The 26,061-nt window shown below is 44.4% G+C and overlaps 1 protein-coding gene across 1 annotated transcript in view; it reads left to right on the top strand.

Moving 5' to 3' along the window:
* LOC306913046 (gamma-aminobutyric acid receptor subunit rho-3-like) overlaps window positions 1–24,514 on the top strand; it is a 49,214-nt gene extending 24,700 nt beyond the window's left edge. The window contains exons 3-10 of the mRNA XM_079489555.1: window positions 11,035–11,102; window positions 12,346–12,569; window positions 14,345–14,427; window positions 16,437–16,574; window positions 18,312–18,464; window positions 19,458–19,519; window positions 19,955–20,086; window positions 22,337–24,514. Coding sequence (XP_079345681.1) covers window positions 11,035–11,102; window positions 12,346–12,569; window positions 14,345–14,427; window positions 16,437–16,574; window positions 18,312–18,464; window positions 19,458–19,519; window positions 19,955–20,086; window positions 22,337–22,687 — 1,211 coding nt within the window. The 3' untranslated portion in view covers window positions 22,688–24,514. The remainder of the gene's footprint in view (window positions 1–11,034; window positions 11,103–12,345; window positions 12,570–14,344; window positions 14,428–16,436; window positions 16,575–18,311; window positions 18,465–19,457; window positions 19,520–19,954; window positions 20,087–22,336) is intronic.
* The last annotated feature ends 1,547 nt before the right edge of the window (window positions 24,515–26,061 follow it).

Below are 26,061 nucleotides of genomic sequence, written 5' to 3'. Positions count from 1 at the left end.
CCTGTGGTTTGCAATCTACACGCTAGACAGACTGGATTACAGGGTTTCAAAGAAATCTGTCAGACGTGAAGTATGTCTGAGTCGAGTCCGTATGGATCGGGGCAGGAGAAGGATTGGGGCAAATTAAGAGCAAGTTCTTTACCCCAAAAATACCATGCCTGGGAGTCGTCTGCGCCACACCCAGGTCCATGTATGCTCATCCCGTCTCACCTGTTAGCGTCGCTCTTGCCTCAAATCCCACAGTATAACCCTGGAAACTTGGAGAAAACTGATGAGGTGAATGTTGTCGCTTTCCCTCAGAACAAATCGGTCTCGGGAGGCAGCAGGTGTGCTTTGAATAGCATAAGAGCATATCGTTGATGTCGGGCATAAACCTCCTATCTCCATATTTTAACTTTGTGTGTTTTTTCGTAAGCAGGGGGGGGCATACGTTAGTCGTACGTCCCGTTAGTCCGACATACGTGGCCGGTTAAGACTCACCCGTGGCTTCAGCGTGCGTGTTCAGGTAGGGTTAGTATTTGGGACGTCGGGCTAACGCTAACGCACCCGCTACAGTGTCGCACAAAAGCATTGAAAGTAGCAGATCTGCAAGCTGGAGAGGCAGCGCGAAGCGACGCCGATCTGCTACTTTTGCTGTTTTGGGATTTTGAATCATGAAAAGTTTTGAACATGTGAAGTTTCGACAGAGACGATATTATATTTATTAGTGGGAAAGAAACGGTAGAAAAAATGAAGAGCCTCCTCAGTCTGCCGAGTGGATACTGATTCTCTTACATCCCTCCTAGCCAGGTTTTGTAGGCAGATGTCAATCTCTCAGTAAACAATTACCTCATCAATCATACTAGACTGTATGCACATTCATAAAGTGAGTGACAAATTGAGTGGCGCATAGAGTGGCAATTAAAGTGAGCTTAATGTCATTTAACGTTGTTCAATGCAATCACATATAGGACTTTTCTGTTTGGATGTATGGGACGTCAAGGCCAGAAAGTAGTTTTTTGCCACTCGGTAGGCGTTCCCGCATAACGTCCGGGTTTGATGACGATGCCACGCGCATACCCTCTATAATTCTGGCAAGGCCAGATATGTATTTTATTTTTATAAAGACAATGGGAGAGAGGCATTAAGCGTCATCAAGACCACCGGCAGCATCTGCTAAAATGATCTTCTTCTGACCCTGTTATCAGGTTATGCCAGGCAGCCATTATGCTGTTCACACATGCTGGCGTTGGCCGAACGCTCGCTGGCTGAGGTCCAGGCCAGTGTTAGGCAGTGGTGGGAAAAGCACTCAATGAGTTTACTTTAAGTAAAAGTATCTGTTTTGTTTTACTGTTTTGTAATTCATAATTTACTTGAGTAAAAGTACAAAAGGATTGGCATCAAAATGTACTTAAAGAAAGTATACTCATTATACAGAATGTCTCATTTAATTAAATCATATGATATTTAGTCGACTAAAACTAGACTAACACTAAAACATTTCCGGCGATGACTACGGTAAAAAACTAAATTAAGTTTTATTCAAAAGACTATGACTAAACTAAAATCTAAATTTGCTGTCAAAATCAACACTAAGTTCGGACCAACTGACAGAGACCCCTAGAATGATGGTGGCTTATCTTATCTGTGCAGTCAGGTGGCTCAGGTGTCCCCTCCTGTCATGTGAGAGCCAAGCAGAGAATCTCTCGGGAGTCTCATCGGTGTCAAAACAATCCGAGGAAGCCCTCAGGCTCACGTCCCACAGAACACCAGACAATTTGCTGGCGTCGTACTTTCCATGCTTTCAACTTTTTTTGGTCCATCGTCCATTTCTTTGATCTTTGATTTATAGCTCCAACAGCTCCGACACAACACCCACGACCTTTATACCACTGGTTCTCAACTTCTCAATGTGTTACTACAGCGTCACAATCATTTTAGAAACATTCGCGTGAGGATCGCCGACCAACCGAGGCATGAATTATTCTACCGCGACTTACGACAGGACCGCGATGGGCCGTCAAATACGCATGTTTTGATTGGAATCAAAATCAGTGATTTAGATTCTTCGATGATGCACCAACCGGAAGTGGTTTTGAAACAGACGTGCTCAGACTGTAGTGTATCGCTCGCCGATATCAAACAATTAAATCTCCATCTTTTCCCGAATCTCCGTCCTGGGCAGACAACGGGATAGGCTTCAAAAGACAGAACTTCCGTCCTAGGCAGCATTTTAATTATATTTCATACGTTGGCTATTCAAAAATAGGCAGATCTACCGCGTCACTTTGTGCCATGAGCTTGTAGATCTTCAATTTTTGAAAAATGTGTAAACATAATGTGCAAATCTTTGAATATCTATATATATTTTTGAGATGGTGGGTCCACAGCTAAATACATACAGCTTACCACTGCTTTAAACAGACAAGTGCAGTTATGATTGACGCATCATAAAACGATTAACTATATGGTTCACGCAGGTAAATATATTTCACATACTGTACTGTATGTATATAGTGGAGAATCCCCAGCATTTTTATGCTTCCGCCACCGGCTCGTTGCCGTTAACTACCGTGTCTGTCCACACTTTTGACCTTATGTTGATCCTTGAGTCCAAGTGAATGTCGTCGGCAGAGGCATGCAAGAAGTTTCATTTATACACTCATCATCTATGGAGGAAACAAGAAATGACTCAAGTCATTATATATCAGCTTGCATTCCATTCTCTTAATAATAATAATAATACATTATATTTATAAGGCTCCTTTCAGGGCACTCAAGGTCGTCGTACAACAAGTTAAAAACAGTTTATACAAACAGTTAAAAGCAAAACATAACTAAGGTACAGCTTGCAGCAGAGGACAACAGAGGTCAGCCATATGCCTGCCTAAACAGGTGGGTTTTGAGGTGAGTTTGGAAAATGATGATAGAGTCCATGTTTCTAATATCAGGGGGGAGGGAGTTCCAGAGGTGAGGGGCAGAGCGGCTGAAGGCTCTTGACCCCATGGTGGACAGACGGGCTGGGAGGACTTTCAGAGTGATGGAGGAGGCAGACCTAAGAGACCGGGTGGGTATGTTGATGTGGACAAGGTCAGACAGGTATGGGGGGGCGAGGTTATGAATGGCTTTGAATGTATGGAGGAGGATCTTGTAGTCGATGCAGTATTTGATGGGGAGCCAGTGGAGTTGGTGTAGTACAGGGATGATGTGACTGATGACAGGGGTTCTGGTGATGATACGGGCAGCAGCGTTCTGGACCAGTTGGAGTTTATGGAGGATGTTTTGTCAATGGTGAGGGTAAAACTGGGTTGCTTGGTGAGTGTGGATTTTGAACCAATGAGGACTACTTCGGTTTTGTCTTGCATATTGTACCTTAGTGGGGCCTTCTGTAGTCGTGTTTGCAGTCTCTAGTCATGGTGCCGTGGGGGAGAGGAGAGTGGGCTTAGTGTCCCATTGGCCGTGGGGCTTAGTGTCCCATTGGCCGTATTAATAGGACTAGTCTCCCATTGGCCTAGAGGCCAGCCAATCATGAAAACCTCGCCACTAGACCACATGACTAGACTAGAAAGTCTGATCATTGATCAGCTCTTCAAGCTGATACAAAATGGACAATAGAGAAAGAGGTACAATAAGATAAACACAATGGAGAGAGCAGTGAGGGGAGGAGAGAATGGCCAAAAGACAGAGAGATGGAAGGGACATGGACAAGACAGAGATGACAGTGAGAGAGAAAGAACAAGTTGTGAGTGCCAGCAAACCAGAGAGAGACAGAGACACAGAGACAGAGAGAGAGAGAGAGAGAGAGAGCTAGAGACAGGCAGGAAAAACAGACAGGCAGAGTGAGGGATTAATGGAGACCGTGAGAGACCTTAAAGGCCTTATGTGCCACAAGGCACGAAGTGGATAGGTAACAGTGAGAGACCTTAACAGAAAAGCATTGCCAGGGGTACGCTGGCTGTTGTGTGTGGAACGCTGGTACTTGTACACAGGGGTGAGGGGTTGGAGAATGGACCCCCACAGGTACATTTGTTCCACTGTCCGAGTCAAACGAACACCAAGGATTTTAACTACCGGTGAGAGTATTATGGCGCTTGGACGTCAGAGTAAGAGAACTTCATTAAATGAAGTGGTTATCGTCTGAGCTGCTGGGCTGCTAACATTTACCATGGAATTAACAAGCTTTCCAGGGTTTTTTGTGACTCCCACACACGCACACGCGCCCACACACACACACACACACACACACACACACACACACACACACACACACACACACACACACACACACACACACACACACACACCCAGATTTCTCATGCAGATTGCTTTTTTATGTGTGTGTGTGTGCCTAGTTTGCGATCCCCGCTGTTGTATAAACCTGAACACAAAACAACAAAACCACAGCCAGCCCAAAAACCCTGGAAAGCGAGAGCATTTCAGTTAAGGCTTATACTGTAGGTTGAGGTTGAAGTTATGACAGTGTTTTGGTATGTAAGCTGTATTAGAATGGGCTTTATAATCTGTGTGTGCATGCATGCATGCGTGTGTGCTTGCGTGTGTGCTTGCGTGCGTGCGTGTGTGTGTGTGTGCGCATTAGTGCTGGGAACAGGGGTGAAGGGCAGTTTGGGTGGATACTGCTTAAACAGGTGTAAACTTGTTCGTGGGCACAGCCAATCTGTCAGTCAGACTCTGCCTCTCCCTCTGGCCTCATCCACAGTCAGTGTTATACAGTCAATGTTGTCCTTTCAGTGTTCTAAGGAAAATGGACTAAGGTGTGTATAGTTTGTTCATGGAAGCCTGTTGTATGTGTGTTCACTCTACTCTAGGTCAGGCCAGGGGACCCCCTTAGCTGAGTGAGAGATGAAACAGGGACAGATTCTTTCATAGATTGAATAAACTCGTTTGACAGCACTGTTGTCAGTGTTGTGTAATTGCATGTTTTTGTCTGTCTGTTGACTTATCTTTTCTATTAACATGATGTATGATGTATGTACACTGTTGTACAGGGTCCCTGCTTCATCTCTCTTTCAGCTAAGGGGTCCTTGGCCTGAAAAACGTTGTACTAACCAACAACGCCTTGGATTGACAAACAGGTTAGTCTAACCTACTTGTCAATCCAAGGTGTTGTTGTTAATACTGCCCTGGAGGAACCTGACACAGCCCTGTTGCCTAGAAATGCACTTGCCAAAACGCCCCCCCCCCCCCCCCCCCCCCAAGTTGGTATTAAAAAGGTCTTAAAGGTCCTTAGATTAATTGCCACTTTACTAAGGCACAGATACCGTTGCAATGTTGCAAATTAAGCGAATCAATTGCACATTAAGCTAATCCCCAAAATGATTTGACCAGTTTGGGAAATACTGCAGTACGCTAGAACAGGTCAACCCTGCTGCCATGCATGATGGGAACTGTGGAGGCAGAGCACAGGGACAGTGCAAACAGGAAGCACACTGCAGTTTAAATTGTGATCTCAAGAATACATTGCTAGCCTCATGTGTTTGTGTGTGTAAATCAGGCCGCTTATAGGTCTAGCGGTCAGAGAGGAGAGCTCCTGCTGGTGCTGATGAGGGAGGGGGTGGTATGTGGAGTATTTGATTGTAATGGTAGCGGTTGTGGTGGCGGTGGGAGAACAGTTGGGGAAAGCATCATTTACCACTTAAAGGGACATTTCACCCTTTTTTGCAAAAAAATAAATAATATGTTAATGATGTTTAGAAGATTAGGGTTCTTTGGGGGTCTTTATGTGTGTAATTTGTGGTTTTAGATATTTTAGATTTTTAGCAGTGAACCTAGTGTCTCTGATGTCATGGACACTGGGCTCACTTACTTCCTGGACTACAATTCCCATAATGCTTTGGTGCACTGCTCCTCCTTGTGGATAGCGGGAGGCAACATGTAGTCCAGGAAGTAAGTGAGCCCAGTGTCCATGACATCAGAGACACTGGGCTCACTGCTAAAATCTAAAATATCTAAAACCACATATTGCACACACAAAGACCCCCAGGAAAGTGTTCTAAATCTTCTAAACGTTATCTTCTTAACATATATTTTTTTGCACAAAGGGTGAAGTGTCCCTTTAAGCCCTATTTTTTTATACTTGGTCGCATGACAGCATTACACCAAAAAATAACATTTTGAGCTCATTGAGCTTATTTCATTTTCATAATTATATCGGGGGGCCAATCAGTGACTGCGTTGCAACTGCGTACTGTCCATACCACAGTGAAAAGCAGAAATCATTTTCAGATTTCACATACCTGCCATGCCTATAGGCCGAAGTCCAGACTAATACTGTGGAGCAACGTGTGAGTAAATCATGCACATTTACGGTCTGGCTAATGCCAGGCTAGTTAGTGGTGGTGTATATCCTGTAGTAGACGTTATTATAGATGAAGAGAGAGCACAGCGTGTGCACTGTATCCTAAATTAAATGCAGGTGCTGCGCAGGAAACTGAAACCATGTGAAAACAAAGGGAGTCTGCGGTCCGCACGCACACTGCAAAGCTTCCGCACAAGATTTATTACCTCGCGCTGTGACGTTTTGAGGCCCGGGGGCTCGTCTACTGTACATACATACATCTGAAGAGGGAACCTGCAGACCGGCTCGAAACATATGGTATCGCTTTCATACGGCATCCTGTATAAGAACCTTGTGCGTCTCCAACATTTCTTTCTTTGTGACATTAGAATTGACTGCTGACTTGATTGTCTAGAATCTGTGCACAGACGCAGAAGCTCTGTTACGTGACCCCAAGAACAAAACATGTTGAAAATGGACAGGCCTTGATGGCCAAAACACGTTGCCACCTCATAAACACATCTGTCAGTGTTGTTGTTGACAGCACATTTCTATTTTAGTCTAGTCATTGTCTTTGGAATGAAACTAAAATGTATTTTGTCCGGCCTTGATGCCGTCGTTGTTGTGGTTAGAGTGTCCGCCCTGATACTGGGAGGTCGGGGTTCGATCCCTGGCCGGGTCATACCAAAGACTCTAAAAAATGGGACCTAGTGCCTCCCTGCTTGACACTCAGCATCAAGGGTTGGATTGGGGGTAAGTCCCTGCGACATACTAGCGTCATGTCCAGGGGGTGTACTTGTACATCAAGCTGCCTCGCGCTACAGAAACAGGAGATAGGCTCCTGCCCCTATGGGCCTCATGGCTCGGCAAGGCTACTTTACTTACTTGATGCCGTCGTAATGACTGATTTTACACTTAGCCGATCTACAAGCTCACAACGCGTCGCACTGGTTTCAGCTTGAAACACCGCTCTGAAGTTTCTGAACCAATCAGAGCGTCGCGTCCCTTCAGGCGATGGGATGGTAGCTAGGGACGGTAGCTATGCTATACGCAGGACGCATGGTGTGTGTTTGTTTACAAGTCAGATAGTTGGCCAGCTGTACCAGTTTACTGTTATGTGGCTTATTTCTACCCTATAATGTTTTCAGATACATATTTTAGCTTGATGATTAAGTTGAAACCGAGTAATACACTGTCTGGTATCTTGAATGGGAATAAAAACAGAGGTAATCTGTAATCAGTAGCAGCTGTGTTGGACAGTGTTGGACGGATGCGCAGATATGGGGAATTAAACGGGTGAGCTTCATTTTTATTGGCTTTTATTGATGTGGGCCTCGACATGTCATCACACAGTACGTTTTCGTTTTCAGTAAGTAATTCAAATTCAATTTTTATGGACCTTTGATAAAAATACACAAATGAAAATATACCCATTTTTTTGGCATCCATTGTTAGGTATGCTCATATGATGACCACGGATGTGGTCATCATGTGGTCATCAAAGGATGAAAAACATATTTTTCATTTCACTACGCCTTTAATCTTTGTTTGTGTTCCTTCATATGCTAAAAGTGTGGTTTTGAGGCATATTTCACCATATGATGAGAGGGAATCACTAGTACCCCTTGAAGCAAAACATAAAGATGATTGACACTATTTGGCGTTATGTCATGTCTATAGGGGTTTCCAGGGGGTCCCCAGCAAAATGTGTTGACATCATCACAGTCATTTTAACGCCTTTATCCATATTTTACATATTGGTTATTAATACAATTAATACAAGCTTGTACATCTGCTATTTTTAACATAAATCTACTCTTCTGGGGGTCCCTGGCACAAACTCTTTTCAGATGGGTGTCCGTGGTCAAATTCATATCAATTTGGGGTACCTTGGCATGAAACAATACCAACAATATACAAACAAACAATATACATCCCAAGGTTCTACCAAAGTTCAACATCGCAACAAGAACATGTGGTCGGACAGGGCAGCAAAAAGGCGTGTGGACATGTCCTGGGAAAACAATGTATTGTTTGTTTTTAAAGGGAGGATGGCGGTTATGGGTTTCTCTAAAACACCACATTGCCAATGCATTCATTAAAAGAGAAATATTTTAAGCACAAACAATTCTTCAGCATGACATCAAATCAACAATAAACAACCAAGGGAACGGCATAGAAAGCAAACCTGAATCAAAATAGGTAACTCAAGGCGCTCGGGTGGCGCAGTGGTAAAGTACCTGCCCACCATTGCGGAGGTCGTGCCATTTTCCTCATAGACTTTTCAAAAAGTATTTATTTAAAGACGTTTTCGCTGTGGACAAAGCCAACTCGAGTTGTGACAAATCATGACAATAAACACAATGTTTTGGGCCGAACAAATAATTAGAAAGAAGAAAAAAACTGCGACGCTCTATACGGACACAGAATAACTCTTCCTACTTCCGGGCCGCTTCCCTACTTACTTCACTGGTGTTAAAGGCTCTGTTCCAATTAGTGTGCAGTGTTTCTCAAACTTTTTAATTTCAAGGACCTCCATAACTCTGGGAGTGTACAAATGGAACCAAATGGACCCTTACGGGTCTATTTGGTTCAGCAGCACCCTGACTCTTTTTGACCAGAATGGAACAGAGCCTTCATTAGAGTATTATCGGTAACACCTGTGAAGGAAGTAGGGAAGGGATCCAAGTTCTTTGCAAAATGGCGTGAGTGCATATGGCCCATGTTCTGGGAGGTAAGCTGGGGAGGGACCATAATAGTTACTTGAACGTAATCCTGCTGGCTGAGGCGGCACCTGTCAGCAGGCAGTGTTGTGCCGTGTTATGCGAGTAGGACGATGGCTCTACTATGTCCTCCCGGTGGGGGCTCCTCACTGGGAGGTGAGTCAGTAGGACACAACAGCAGTGACAACACAGGGATTCACGTGTGTGGACATAAAGACTAAATTGGGGAGAAAATAATTGGTAACAACATACAAATCCTCTGAAAATAGCAGAAATACAAGCTCACTACGCGTCACCGTGAGTATGTACATTGGCTATTTTCAAAAGACCAAAGTATATAGCCTAGGTCTGAAGTGGTTTCGAAATAATAATACAAATCTACCAAGTAACTAGTATGTTTTCAAATAATCATATAGTGGAGTAAAAGTACAATATTTGCCTTTGAGCTGAAGTGGAGTAGAACTAAAATGATTGGAAATATTCCAGTAGTAAAAAGTACAGTACGTAGTTAGGCTACTTTCCACCACTGGCATCCATCCTAAAAGGGGAACTGTACAGTACATCACTGCTCCTCTACAAAGTACTTTGAAGTTACCAAAAATAAAATGTGTTCCTGGTAGTCGTGTGACGGAGGCCATGTTCACCTCTGAATGACAGGAAGCAATGCAGGCAAGGACCATCTCTGGCCTCCCTCATCCTGCCCGTAAACCTTTCAAGTTCTACCCCTCTGGGAGACCACTGCAGACTATCAAAGCAAACAAAATAAATAGCTGATCTGTTCTCCCAACGCTTAACTGTAATAGTGAACCGTAATGACTGTAAGCACTGGTACAAATCTTTGTGAACATAGACTACATGCACCAAGTACAATGGTGCCGCATACAATGGTGCCCCACCAGCCCAGTGGCCTTGTGGTTAGAGTGTCCGCCCTGACACTGGGAGGTCGGGGTTCAATCCCCGGCCGGGTCATACCAAACAAAGACTCTAAACAATGGGACCCAGTGCCTCCCTGCTTGACACTCAGCAACAAGGGTTGGATTGGGGGTAAGTCCCTGCGACATACTAGCGTCATGTCCAGGGGGTGTACTTGTACATCAAGCTGCCTCACGCTACAGAAACAGGAGATAGGCTCCTGCCCTATGGGCCTCATGGCTCGGCAAGGCTACTTACTTACCAAGTACAATGGCTACATGTACAATACCATACTGTATGTGCAATATGTTTCGTCATCACAAACATCCAACATTGCTCATACTGTTCACATTTACTCTGACACTGTATTCCACATCATTTCTATTTAACTGTACTTCGTCGCTGTTGGAAAGGAACCTCAATATCTCCATATCTTTCTCGTATATTAACGCCCTACTTCAGGAGTTTTCAACTGATTGTGAACCAGGGACCACCACCCTGACTTAGAATCAACCCGGGGACCACTGTTGTGTTGGGTGGGGATATGGGTTAAGATTAGTGCTTTTTTGTAAGTTAACACTTGCTATGCATCCCATGGGTATACATCCCACTGTTTCTCAACCGTTGACTACTACTGGAAAAATGTCCTAATAATAATGACTCAACCAGACAATCTGGTGCTTCCCCTTCTTGAGATTCTAACTCCCTTTTTCTGTTGAATTTCTTGAACTCCAACTTGTCAGTAGGCTAAATGACTACATAGATGGACTCATCATAGGTCACCAGGTCAACATTTAAAACAAATCAACAAATCCTTACTAAATGCATGGTCAGGGACCACATGCAATACCTCCACTGACCACCAGTGGTCCACGGACCACCTGTTGAAAACCCATGCCCTACTTGATCATACTAAAGCGTCACACAAAAGTATCAAAGGTAGCAGAGCTTGTAGATCTGCTGCTTTCATTTTTGAATTTGAATCCTGAAAAATAACAGTTTAGTTTAGTCTGTTATTTTTTTCCTGTGTGGTAGAGCAGTGCGCGTCATATCAACTCCATTGTGTGTGCTTATAGACAGTAGAGTAGACACTAAAACATGATGTTTTGTGAATCCCGTGTTCAGGTGCAGCCATCCCTGTAGGCATCGATGTGCAGGTGGAGAGCATTGACAGCATCTCTGAAGTCAACATGGTACGTGTGTGTGTGTGTCTGCGTGCGTGCGTGCGTGCGTGCGTGCGTGCGTGCGTGCGTGCGTGCGTGCGTGCGTGCGTGCGTGCGCGCGGACGCACGCACGCACGCACGCACGCAATAAGTTATGCTTTGATGTACAGTACCAGCTGGGAATTTGCCAGCTGGGAAGAGGCCCAACCAGCCTGCTCTCTATCAGTGAGGATGAGAGGAGGCCTGGTCAATCATAACAAATGACCACATGGCGGAGCATCAGTGGTGGAAAAAGCACTCAGATTACTTAACCCGGGAACCCCCTTTGGTGTTTTAAGCATTATGTAATACTTTAGCTATTGAAAAATAGCAGATCTACAAGCTCAAACAGTAGCTCAAGCTTGTAGGTCTGCTATTTTAGAAAAATCGTGAAAATGTGGCGCAAATCTTTGAAAATATATTCTTTCAGAGCGAACGTTTTTAACTCAAATCTTTGCTTCTTGGGGCGTCCCTGGAACAACATGTTTTCAGATGGGGGTCGGCAGCCAAATACATACATTTCTGGGGGTCCTTGACATGAACATGTTTGAGAACCACTGACATAGAAACATGGGTTTTTAAGAAAACTGTTTAGAAGACATTTGTAAAATCGTTCCCAGGTCAAAATGGGTTAAGTAAAAGTATCAACACTGCAATGTAGAAATACTCACTGTCGGAAAGGAAACCTCTTATCTCCATAATTTAAACTTGTTGGGCTCCATCTCCCTTATCCCTTATCCCTAAACCTATTTGTCATTTTTTACTACTTTGAAAAACATTTTAAAATAGTTCAACTAGCCGATCTACATTGTGAGCTTGTAGATTGTTTAGGGATAAGGGTTAAGGGGTGGCGCAAGATATAGCCCGTTGGGTTTTCTCGTAAATGAACGCCCTACTTGATCATACTACAAACTACAGCGTCACATAAAAGCTACTGTACGTCGTAGCAGATCCACACGCTACAAACGTGGTGCGAAGCAACGCATTTGGGACTGCAGATCTGCCACGTTTGAGGCTTTTGAATTTGAATCCTGAAAAGTAACGTTTTTGGACATAATGAGGTTTCCACCCGATAGAGACAACATACTCTGTCTGTTGGCTCAAACAGTATGTCTTGTGTATTGTATTTTTGTATTGGCTTTGTATTGGCTTGTGCTTTCGTTTGAAATGTACCAATTCTGCATACTGTGAAAAAACAATCAATCAATCAAACAACCCCCCCCCCCCCCCCCAGGACTTCACCATGACCCTGTACCTGCGTCACTACTGGAAGGACGAGCGGCTGGCGTTCCCGTCGCGCACCAACCAGAGCCGGACGTTCGACGCGCGCCTGGTGAAGAAGATCTGGGTGCCCGACGTCTTCTTCGTCCACTCCAAGCGCTCCTTCATCCACGACACCACCATGGAGAACATCATGCTCCGCGTCTACCCCGACGGCAACATCCTCTACAGCGTCAGGTATACTGTCCGGGTTGACGTCACGACTACCTAGTCGTTATGTCACTCCCTCCTTTTATAAGGCTACTTGCCAGCAATTATCCTCTGACGGATTTAACTGTAAACGCGGTTCGCTAGAATATCTTGTGGACCTTTTGCATAAGCCCGATGGTGCTCCTCCAGGTGATCTCTGGCTGCCCCGTCGTGAGGTTCCACGCTCCTTACTCGACGACTTTGACAACGCCAGACGTACTAGCCCTATGGTCACGCAAGGACGCGTCCCTCGAGGGGGGGGTACTGTCAGGGTTGACGTCACGACTACCTAGTCGTTACGTCACTCCCTCCTTTTATAAGGCTACTTGCCAGCAATTATCCTCTGACGGATTTAAGATTCCTTAAGAGATACTTCAAGAAGATAAATCTAACTTTAAACTTAAGCTTAAGCTTCCACCTCAAAACCCGGAACCCCATCTATTCGGCAGCCTATAGACAAGACTTCACTCCTTTCGAACTTAGGAGTTACATCTAGTCGGCACTTCCGCGCTTGTGACCGCGGAATTATCCTCAACCCTTACATATACCATATAGTCTGATGAATTGAAAATGGTGGACCCTGTTGTAATTGGGCGGCTGTGGCTCAGGAGGTAGAGCAGGGGGTCCAATGACCCGTGGGTCGGCGGTTCGAATCCCGGCTCCTCCTGTCCACATGTCGAAGTGTCCATGGGCAAGACACTGAACCCTACATTGCCTCCAATGAGTTGGTCAGTGTGCGCTCGCCACCATTGGTGTGTGAATGTGGGAAGTGAGGACGCTGGCGTCGACTGTTCGCCGCTTCACCTCCCAATGTATGACTGAATGAACCATTGTAAAGCGCTTTGAGCACTTGGAAAAGCGCTATAAATGCAATTCATTAATGTAAACAAGTGTAATGCTTTGATTATCATGGTTCGATGTATACATTTTTCTGGAAATGGAAAAATATACAATTTTCAGGAAACAAAATAAATTGTATTTTTAAAACAATGCATTACTGGGTGCCTCATCGAAGTTATTGTGACTTTATATATTGTCAATTACTTGCATGAGAGGAAGAGAGGTGGTGGATTAGCTGCTTTAGCACAGTTTCAGGGTCCAATGGAATGTTTTTTTGTTCTTCTCCAAAGCGCTTTTTAATACTTTTCATTGGTAAAATATATTTTTTACCAACACACGTAAAGGGTGTTCAGCATTGATTTATGAAAAAAACAAAGAAAAAATAAAACATTGAGTTAGGTGCTTTCCTCCCGTCAGCAACGAATATGAGATGACAGGATATATACTGTAATGATGAGATTACATGAGACATAAGTTAACATGATGAAAAAGAGCACTGTCATTTAAAAGAAGATATTAATCTAGAGCTATTTAGAAGACATAGACAGACCAGAGAGAGAGAGAGAGAGAGAGAGAGAGAGAGAGAGAGAGAGAGAGAGAGAGAGAAAGAGAGAGAGAGAGAGAGAGAGAAGGGACAAGCGGAAAACAAATGGCAGCAGTAAAAAGTGTTTCCTGGGAAACGCTAAATGTCTGCCATGTAGGTCACTGAACGCGGATGGACTGTGTGTGTGTGTGTGTGTGTGTGTGTGTGTGTGTGTGTGACTGTGTGTGTGCGTGTGTGTGTGTGTGTGTGTGTGTGTGTGTGTGTGTGTGTGTGTGTGTGTGTGTGTGTGTGTGTGTGTGTGTGTGTGTGTGTGTGTGTGTGTGTGTGTGTGTGTGTGTGTGTGATCATACTGAAGCGGGTGCATTGTGCTCCTGTATAGGATCACTGTGACGGCCCTCTGTTCAATGGACTTCAGCAGCTTCCCACTGGACACACAGAACTGCTCCCTGGAACTGGAGAGCTGTAAGATGTGCACGCACGCACGCACGCACGCATGCACGCACGCACGCATGCACGCACGCACACACGCACACACACACATACCGGAGACACATAGACAAGGGACTCGCACCACGCGTGCACACCATAATGTGTCGCACAGGTTGCTGTACACTCCTCAAGTACATTTACTTAAGTACTGTGCTTAAGTACAATTTTGAGGCAATTGTACTTTACTTGAGTATTTCCAATTTCCAATACTTTTACTTCTACTCCACTACATCTCAGGGGCAAATATTGTTCTTTTACTCATTAAGGTCATTACACACTGGCGAATTAGCGACGCAAATTAAAAATTCGACACCGGAGCGAACACCGGAGCGAACAAATAAAGAGCGAAAACGGTCGCATTTTCGCACATAAGCACATTCGCCACTGATGTGGAAGCTTGCATTGACTTCAATTGGTTTTAAAAAAAGGCGAATTATTCGCACGAATAATTCGCGTCGCTAATTCGCCAGTGTGTAATGACCTTTACTCATTACTACATTTATTTAAAAACTTTAGTTACTTTGATATTACAAAACATACATTAAACACTTCAACCTTATATACATTTCGGCCATCTGAAAATATTATATTTGTATACATTTGAAAACCTGAAATGCAAATTCTGCATAGTGAGTACTTTCTACTTTTGGCACTTTAAGTAGCCTACATTTTGATGCCAATACTTTTGTAGTTTCACTCAAGTACATTTTGAATTCTGGACTTCTACTTGTAACGGAGTAGGTTCTACATTGAAGTATTGATACTAATGTGAAACGCAGCAGTGTGCAGGAGTCTGCGTGCCGTGGCACCACCATGGGGTGCCTTGCAGTGGTGGAAAATGTACTTTAGTAAAAGTATCGGCATCAAAATGTACTTAAAGTACTAAAAGTAAAAGTATTCATATTGCAGAATGTCCCATTTCACAAGTTCAAAATGTGTAGAAAATCTATTGAAAATAGCCGATCTACAAGCTTCAGATCGGCTATTTTCAAATGGCCGAAATGTATAGGATTGAAGTGGTTAATGTATGTTTTCTAATCAAATTTTAAATCACCAAAGTAACTAAAGTTTTCAAATAATTGTAGTGAAGTAAAAGTACAAATTTTGGCTCCGAGATGTAGTGGAGTAGAAGTAAAAGTACTGGAAATTGGGAATACTGAAGTAAAGTACAAATACCTCAAAATTGTACTTAAGTACAGTACTTAAGTAAAAGTACTTAGTTAGTTACTTTCCACCATGAGGTGCCTTGACGCAGGTCCAGACGTGCCCGTGCCTCTGAATAGAGCTGATCTTTTCACCCAAAAGATCATCTCTTTTTGGTCAATGGCATGCCCCCCCCCCCCCCCAGCCAGAATAGGGATGGAAGTGGTTAAAGTATAAAAGTTATTTGCAATCTATCATATTGTAAACAAATATTCTCTCAAGTTTTATAGTATATCTGGTGATATACTGTATCTTTGGGGGGGAAATAATTACATATTTCCGTACAGTTAATATGACATAAGTAAACAATTCAGAATTGTTTACTTCACAATTCAGGCCAGGCCTGGATGACACACACACACACACACACACACACACACACACACACACACACACACACACACACACACAGTCACACACACACGCACACACGCACGCACGCACGCACGCACGCACACACTGTCCTGAGAAGGAAAGCATAAAGGAGAAGAAATGTGTAACCATTTAAAAACATTGCTTCAAAAATTCTGTTTATTAATGATGATTAATGATGTTAATGATACCATGTTTATACCTATGCACTACTGTGACTGATAATAAGCTCATTATATGGAGAAGATTACCAGCCAGCCAATCAGAACCAAGGATTAATTTGGCACTGTCTGTTTCACACACTGTCTGTGTGTGTGCATGTTAGCCTCAAGAGTGTATCATGCCTGAACTATTAACTCTCTCTCTCTCTCTCTCTCTCTCTCTCTCTCTCTCTCTCTCTCTGTCAGATGCGTATAATGAGAATGACCTGATGCTGTACTGGAAGAATGGGAACGACTCCCTGAGGACGGACGAGATTGTTCTGTCTCAGTTCTTTATTGAAGAGTTCCACCCTTCCAATGGCCTGGCTTTCTACAGCAGCACTGGTGTGTGTGTGTGTGTGTGTGTGTGTGTGTGTGTGTGTGTGTGTGTGTGTGTGTGTGTGTGTGTGTGTGTGTGTGTGTGTGTGTGTGTGTGTGTGTGTGTGTGTGTGTGTGTGTGTGTGTGTGTGTGTGTGTGTGTGTGTGTGTGTGTGTGTGTGTGTGTGTGTGTGTGTGTGTGTGTGTGTGTGTGTGTGTGTGTGTGTGTGTGTGTGTGTGTGTGTGTGTGTGTGTGTGTGTGTGTGTGTGTGTGTGTGTGTGTGTGTGTGTGTGTGTGTGTGTGTGTGTGTGTGTGTGTGTGTGTGTGTGTGTGTGTGTGTGTGTGTGTGTGTGTGTGTGTGTGTGTGTGTGTGTGTGTGTGTGTGTGTGTGTGTGTGTGTGTGTGTGTGTGTGTGTGTGTGTGTGTGTGTGTGTGTGTGTGTGTGTGTGTGTGTGTGTGTGTGTGTGTGTGTGTGTGTGTGTGTGTGTGTGTGTGTGTGTGTGTGTGTGTGTGTGTGTGTGTGTGTGTGTGTGTGTGTGTGTGTGTGTGTGTGTGTGTGTGTGTCTGTCTGTCTGTCTGTCTGTCTGTCTGTCTGTCTGTCTGTCTGTCTGTCTGTCTGTCTGTCTGTCTGTCTGTCTGTCTGTCTGTCTGTCTGTCTGTCTGTCTGTCTGTCTGTCTGTCTGTCTGTCTGTCTGTCTGTCTGTCTGTCTGTCTGTCTGTCTGTCTGTCTGTCTGTCTGTCTGTCTGTCTGTCTGTCTGTCTGTCTGTCTGTCTGTCTGTCTGTCTGTGAGTGAGTGAGTGAGTGAGTGAGTGAGTGAGTGAGTGAGTGAGTGAGTGAGTGAGTGAGTGAGTGAGTGACACATACACACAACACCACTGACCACTTTCTTAACACGTTGAGGAAGGCTTGACACCAAAATTAAAAAGTACCAGAAGGTTTTTTTTTTTAAGTGGCAGTCTTTCCTGAGGGGGCTAGATGGTCCAGTCTAGGGGGCCCCCGTCACACTGGGCCTGGCTAGGCTACTCATAGAAACATTTAAGTAGCCACTTTCAATCTAGCGTCCCTCTTTTGGGCATGTCATACTATTTTTTAACAAGCTCACACGCTTGTAGATTGCCTATTTCCAAGTTGACGATGTATAAACCTAACCTGACTCTGCCATGATGGGGCAGCAGAGAGTACACTGGGTTAGGAGGGGGGAACCCAGTGTACTCTCTGCTGCCCCATCTGGCGGAGTCAGGTTAGTATAAACCTACTGGTAGGTTTAAAATGATAAAACGTATTTTGATGCCATATTATTAACACGTTTTGCTGGAACCCCCTCAAGGGCCTCTGGGGGCGACTTTTTTGTGCACTTTGTCTCTCTAAGATCTCTCTCTCTCTTTCTCTCCCCCCCCTCTCTCTCCCTCCCTCCCCCCTCTCTCTCTCCCTATCCCCTCCCCCTCTCTCTCCCCCTCCCCCCGCCTGTCTCTCCCTCCCCCCTCTCTCTCCCCCCTCTCTCTCCCCCTCCCCCCTCTCACTCCCTCCCTCCCCCCCTTCCCCCCCTCCCCTCTCCCCCTCCCCCCTCTCTCTCTCCCCCCTCTCCCCTCCCCCTCTCTCTCTCCCCCCCTCTCTCCCTCCCTCCCCCCTCCTCTCTCTCCCTCCCCACCTCACTCTCCCCCCCTCCCCCTCTCTCTCTCCCCCTCTCTCTCCCTCCCTCCCCCCCTCCCCCCTCCCCCCTCTCCCTCCCCACCTCCCTCCCACCCCCCCCCCCCCCCCCCAGGCTGGTACAACAGGCTGTACATCAACTTCATCCTGCGCAGACACATCTTCTTCTTCATGCTGCAGACCTACTTCCCCACCATGCTGATGGTGGTGCTGTCCTGGGTGTCCTTCTGGATCGACAGGAGGGCCGTCCCTGCGCGCGTCTCTCTGGGTAACCCCCGTCCCCATGTCCCCCAAGGAAGCTTTGAGAAGGAAGAGAAGTGGTCACGTGACTGGGCTGCGCCATGACACTTTCATGGACACTTTCATGGGAGCCAAACTCACACCGGAAGTTCAATGAATACATGGCAGTGAATGGAGCCAGCTGGACCAGCTCATAACAAACATTATTTAAGAACAATTGAGACCTTTGTCATGTAATCGGTTCAGGAATATAAAAGAAGACATATCACAGGTTGTTTTCTAATCACTTACTTTTCGATGTGCACAGAGTGCACAGTATATAATTTTATCTGAGGATCTAAACAGCAGCAGGTATCGTTTCTGGCTCCGAAGTATCGCGAGATTTGGCTGCCAGACAGGAAACGGTGGGAAGTCTCGCGATACTTGGTATACGTTAAGAAAGGTACTTTGTGCTCTTTAGATATCATACCTCTATAAAAATTACACAGTGTACACATCGAAAAGCAACACAGCAGACAATAATGTGTTACATGTCTTCTGTTATTTTCCAGAAGTGATTACTTTACAAAAGGTCTCAGTCATTCATAAATAATGTTTGTTCATGAGCTGGTCACTGAGCTCTCATTGATTTGACTCCAGTGCATTCAGCCAAACTTCCGGGTAGTTTGGCTCCCATGAAAGTGTCATGGCGCAGCCCAGTCACGTGACCACTTCCTTCTCAAAGCTTCCTTGATGTCCCCATGTCCCCATGTCCCCCCGTCCCCATCCTGGGTGTCCTTCAGTGTTGTTTTTGCAGCAAATTTCGATTTTAGTTTAGTCATAGTATTTGGAATGAAACTTCATTTAGTTTCACACAAAAAAGTCAAAACATTTCTAAAAATGCCCCCCCCCCCCCCCCCCCCCCCCCCCAAAAAAAAAGAAGAAAATAGCCGATTTACAAACTTGTAGGTTTTCATCTGTGAGCTTTTCACAGTCACACCTGTAGAACTAAACCGTCTGTGTCCATTGCTGCCCCCTACAGGTATAACCACGGTACTGACCATGTCAACCATCATCACTGGAGTGTCCTCTTCCATGCCCCAGGTGAAGTGTGTGTGTGTGTGTGTGTGTGTGTGTGTGTGTGTGTGTGTGTGTGTGTGTGTGTGTGTGTGTGTGTGTGTGTGTGTGTGTGTGTGTGTGTGTGTGTGTGTGTGTGTGTGTGTGTGTGTGTGTGTGTGTGTGTGTGTGTGTGTGTGTGTGTGTGTGTGTGTGTGTGTGTGTATTGTGTGTATTGTGTATTGTGCTTGCACATGCACTGCCTGACATGTGTTCTATTTCCACTGGTTCTCAACCTGTAGGCCCGCAGGCAAAACACAAAGATTTTTAATGATATTATAGTAACAATATTTGGAAAAGAATAATTGTTCAATAGATTATTATTAAACTAATCGCTGGGTTAAGTACGTGGTCTTCATCAATGTGCGTGCGTGCGTGCGTGCGTGCGTGCGTGCGTGCGTGCGTGCGTGCGTGTTTCCTCAGGTGTCCTATGTGAAAGCGGTGGACATCTACCTGTGGACGAGCTTCCTGTTCGTCTTCCTGTCTGTCATAGAGTACGCTGCCGTCAACTACTGCACCACCGTGGAGGAGATGAGGAAGATGAAGAGAGGGAAGGTTTGTACTGCCGTCTACAAACACTGCTTCCCAAACTTTTTCATGTCAAGGACCCCCTATGCGCGTGACTTCATCATCATACCCGGAGGTTATGCGTGAATGCCTACTGAGTGGCAAAAAACTACTTTCTGGCCTTGACAGCTCATACATACAAACAGAAAAGTCATTGATTGCATTAAATGACTTTAAACAACATTAAATTCACTTTCACTCACTTTGCCACTCGATGTGCCATTCACTTTAAGCATGCGCATATTGACACTAAGTAGCCCGCGGACCCCCATTAGAAAAGCTTGGCCAGGGACCCCCACAAGAGAAGATTTTTACGATCTAGCAGTTATTCTCAACCATTCTAATTTCAAGGACCCCCATTCTGACATGCATCAGTCTGGACCCTCATTTAATGGCATTTCTGTAAAATCAATGTTACTCTGACAGTGTACAAATGGAACCAAATGGACTATACACTCTTGAGTTACTATCATTTAGCTGGGGACCCCCTGGAGCTCCCTCAAGGACCCCTGGGGGTCCCCGGACCCCACTTTGGGAACCACTGGTCTACAACACTGGTTCCCAAACTTTTTCATGTCAAGGACCCCCAACTTGACACTAATTAGCCCACGGACCTCCATTTGAAAAGGTATGCCAGGGACCCCCATAAGAGAAGATTTTTAGGGCTCTAGCAGTGATTCTCAACCTGTTTGATTTCAAGGACCCCCAGTTTGATATGCATTAGTCTACGGACCCCCCATTTAATGGCATTTCTACCCCAATTTATATTGTAAAATTAATGTTAGTGAAATGGTCCATTTGGTTCCATTTGTATACTCTCAGAGTTAATACAGACCCATAAGGGTCCATTTGGTTCGTAACTATCATTTAGTTGGGGACCCCCTGGAACTCCCTCGAGGACCCCTGGGGGTCCCCGGACCCCACTTTCGGAACCACTGTTCTAAATCGTGACAGTTTTCTGAAAACCCCTATGATTTTATAATCAGTGGTGCTCAGCTCAAACGTTTTCATGTCAAGCAGCCCCAAAATGATATGTAAATTGGCTGCCGGTGACCCCCATCTGAATTTATTCCAGGGACCCCCCGAGAAGCAAAGATTTGAGTTAAAAACCGTTTGCTGTGAAAGAATATATATTCAAAGATTTGCGCCACATTTTCACAATTTCTCAAAAATAGCAGTTCAGTCAGGAGACAACTCATGAATGGATGGAATATATGTTTATTGAATATAAAATGAGCAATATATTTGAGGAAGATGAGGAAGATGAAGAGAGGGAAGGTCTGTATCCTACTACTGCTGCACAGCAGGGCAAAACGATCCCAAGTCCAACAACTATTGTGTGGGGGAAAGATTAATATGCACTGCCCTCTACTGGCCAAATGTAGAACATACAAAATAAACATACTGTAAAGTAATGTATACACTTGAAACTGGAACAGAAAGAATAACTTTATCCATAAGTTTCCAGTGTCCCCCTCGCCCATGAGGCCTTGAGTAAATTATGGGCATCAAGACCACCCCAAATTAATGTGTATTTGGCCCGTCAGGATGGTTTGAAAATACTGGATCTACAAGCTCACAACTCGTTGTGGTGCGTGTGACGTGTTGTGAGCTAGACTGGCTATTTTCAAATGGCCACTGTATAACGGGTTGAAGAGTTTCAACAGATTTTGATGCTATAAAAATCACATTTTGCTGGGGACCCCCTAGAACCCCTGCAAGGACCCCTCTTGGTCCCCTTTTGAACCGGTTCAGTTATTTTTTTCCCGCCAAATATTGGAACCAGTGTTTCCACTGAAAAAGAATTGGTTCAGAACCCTAAAAGTTGGTTTGGAACTGGAACAACAAGAACAAAAATCACACCTGTGTGAACTGAGCGGTGCGACTATGGAACATCCAGATCCCCAGGAACGCGCCCAGGGGGCCGCCCCTGTTTTGGCGAGCCTTCCCGCGTCCAAATGGTCGAGAAATTACAGAGTTACCGTGTTGCAGCTTTCCGTGCTCGGACAGACACAGGGACACGCATACATAGGGTAGGTAGGAGGGACACACATAGCTGCGCAATGGAGCGGAGGCACCGCTCAAAAAAGGCCGCCGGTTCCGTAAAAGCACCAAGGTTCCAAGAATCTAGAATGAAACCAGTTCCAGAACCAAAGTTCTTTTGGTGGAACCGGGGCCTTAGACTAGAGAGAACCAGTGATTGAATTCCTCCGTTTTATTTCCCACCCCCCACTATAGCTCCCGAGCTCCTACAACGCCAGCCAGGCCATGGCCTTCGACGGCTGCTTCCACGACGACGACATGGAGCTCACGCCCTTTCCTCGGATGGTCTCGCCGACCCTGAACAACACGGCGACGGCGGCGGACCCCGCCATGCACAACAGGCGGCCGACGCAGACCTCGGACACCGGCCTGGGCCGGACGACGCCGGCCGAGGGAGAGGGGACGCGCCTCCGCAGGCAGCGGTCCATGCGGGAGAACGTGGACCGGATCCTGAGCAACAGCTCCATGATTGACTCCTACTCACGCCTGGCCTTCCCGCTCTCTTACCTGCTCTTCAACACCATCTACTGGAGCATGTACTCGTGAACGAGTGGTTTTCACAGCAGGGGTTCCGGCGGAGCCCACATGACTGATACTTGGGAACCAAATGGACAGTTTACTGGTCTGTAACTCTGAGATAGTACATACCTCTGAGGAACCAATTGCACACTTGCTTGTCTGTAACTCTTGAGTTAGTGCATAACTTTGAGAGTATTGCAATTGGAACAACAATACCAAACAAATGATAATTTTCATAGATTCATAGAAAGAAAAAAAAACACAATGACAGTCATTCTAATAAAAGTATAGTCACATTTTGCCGTTCAATAATTGAAAGGCAACACAACAGACTAGACTAGAGTGACATAGATTAGGGTATTTGCTATTGTGATATGGCATAAGTGTTATATAAAAATATAAAGATCGGATCGGGAAAGATTGGTCTCGGTATGTCTCAAAATCAAATGATCGGAATCGGATCGGGAGCAAAAAAACGTGATCGGGACATCCCTAATTGGAACCAATTTGGTTCCAATTGTAATACTGTCACAGTTATGGGGGTCCGTGGAAAGGAAAGAAACCTCCGCTCTTGAAGGCACTATAACAATATGGAACCCAGCCAGGTTCCGCACCGTGGCGACTACACTGCGTGTAGGATTGGAGGCACATTTCCACAAGGAGATAATAACAAAAAAAGGTTCTACAATCTCTTGATGGACCTACTGTGTAGTGTTGTGCGTGTAAAGCCTAATTTATAATCAGTCAGAATTGATTGATTGATTGAATGAATACTTTATTAGCAGTTTGCAAGGTACGGTTTTATACCATAATGCTAAAAGGATAACACAAAAAGGCTTGTTTCCATTGTGCTCTTGTGTATTCAATTCATCAAGACATATACATTACAATACCATCAATACTAGGAGGGGAACAATTATATTTACAGATAATACAGTCGAAAATAAAATGAAATTAAATAAATATATATATATTCATCTTGATAACCTGTTGTTTTCAACGGGCAACGAGGATAATTTAAGCATTGGGTTAGTTAGGCTATATTCTGAGCATCAGGTGGTAATAATAATAATAATAATAATAATAAGAAGAAGAAGAAGAAGAAGAAGAAGAAGAAGAAATGATTGAGAGTTTATAACCAAATGAAACCAGATGGACCATTTGGTTTAATTTTACACTCTCAAGAGTTAAATTATTGTTAAACATCTGTTTACTTCATTTACAAGATGTCTACACAATTAGAGAATGTAGAAGAATTGCTATTTTGATCAACGTTGTCTCTCCTCTGGTACCACATAAATACAGAGTGGAATTGTGTGGACAAATGTTATCGAACGTCGACAACCAAATATTCTGTCTTGGGTCTGAGAGGCTAGATCTCAATTAATGGTGGTCCGTGGCTCAAATGTCGAATAAATAATGGACCTTGATATGAAAAATGTTGAAAACCACTGTGTTACACTATATTCTGAGCGTCAGATGTTAGGGGGATCATCCTCTCAGGTGAGGACCTGAGAGAGTGATGGCAACTTCATTGGGTTCTTTTGATTACAGAGGCTCCTGCTCATACATTCAGGGACAACTATATACATCACCAATCATGTGCTTTTGCAAAAGAGATTGAAATAAAGCCACTTGTCAGTCAGGTGGAACAGATTGACACATCTTTCGTACGCAGGTGCTGCTTGTCGTTTCTTTCGCTGTATTGACGTGTGTGTGTGTGTGTGTGTGTGTGTGTGTGTGGCGGCATTGTATGTGATTCCACTTTCTATCACCACTGTTAAAATAATGCATATTTTGTATCATCTATGAGCCTTGAAGAAAAAGCACGTTCAATTTCATGTGAACATTACTTTCCCACCAGGTTCGTGAAATAAATGAATACAAGTTTACCCATTTCTGTGTATCAATGCTGTTGTATGAACAAGTAAGTAGATAATTAAGTAACTGCTTTAAAATAGTTTTAAAACAATATTATTTTCGTTTTATTAAATATCTTTACCTTTATTTCAGGACCATTACTACCGAACGCAAGGTTAGGCATTTAAAAGATCAGAGCTTTTAATACATCCATTGTTGAACATGTGACAGGTTTCCTGCTGTGAGGAACACGCAAGGCAAAAATGAACATCGTGCCTGTCACAGACGTGCACAGAGCAAGTTCAGTCAGGAAACTGCAGCAAGTGCAGTTGCCCCGAGTTGCCCGCGGCCATTCATTGGGTCGCCTCAGCATCACGTTCTCATTCACATGATTCACTCATCCAATCACACACTCATTCCATCTCAAATACTCAAAATGTTTTACTTGGCCATGTTTTACCATCTTGATAAAAGGACTGACCACTCTCCCTCTTTGAAAACACACCATGTGTTCTCATCATCATCACGCCTAATATAGAGTTGCTGAATGGCCAGAAACGTTACTGACTGTAGATGTGCATAACTCCTCCATACGCATGACAATACTGTTCAGTGTGATAGCCATCGAACATCAAAATTAATGAGCGAACTTGAGCTCTGAGAGGCACCAGCGAGCGAGCTAAAGCGAGTGAGTTGCCGTGCCGAACGTTGCGAAGTTTGCTTGAGCCGACTCAGCACTGTCCGAGTGCGTTTGCCCCAACTACCACTCCAAATGACTACTGGGTTGGGCTGCTGGATACAAGGATTTTTGGGCTCTGTAAGTCTGTATGTGTTTTGCAGGCTGCCTTAACCACTTAGCCAGAAAGTAGTTTTTGGCCACTACTAGGTGTTCCCACATAACGTCTGGGTATGATGATGACATCAATAGGGTGGCCATAGCTCAATGGCTAGAGTCCGAAAGTCAATGGTTCGATTCCTGTCCCCGTATCATTATGTGTTGAGGTGTCCATGAGTGGTAGCAGCAAGCAGGACATATTAACAGATACATCCAAACAGAAAAGTCATATCTGATTGCATTAAACAACGTTAAACTCACTTTGCCACCTACTTTTCCACTTGTCACTTTATGCATGTGCAGGCCTCTATAATGAGCTTTAGTAGTAAGGACCAATACAATAAAAGTAAAGTAAATGTAATGCAATCAGATAGGACTTTTCTGTTGTATTTGTATTTTGTATGGGCTGCCAAGTGCCAAGGCCAGAAAGTAGTTTTTTGCCACTCAGTAGGCGTTCCCGCATAACTTCTGGGTATGATGATGATGATGATGTCACACGCATACTCTCTTTTTATGTGGTTGAAATCGGGTGAAGTGCTCCTTTAATAATAATAATAATAAAACATGTATAGGGCCTAATAAATACATAGGCATATTGGATTTTTATTTTAAATTTGCATAATCATATTGGATTTGCTAGTCAAATTAAAAACATGGCATGAATAATGTTTTTTTATTTTTATATTGCCTACTTTTAATTTTAATT

Source organism: Electrona antarctica (genome assembly GCF_951216825.1).
Source record: "Electrona antarctica genome assembly, chromosome: 20".
Lineage (NCBI taxonomy): Eukaryota > Metazoa > Chordata > Actinopteri > Myctophiformes > Myctophidae > Electrona > Electrona antarctica.
Note: the sequence above shows the minus strand (reverse complement) of the source record. Positions and strands in the feature narration are given on the sequence as shown.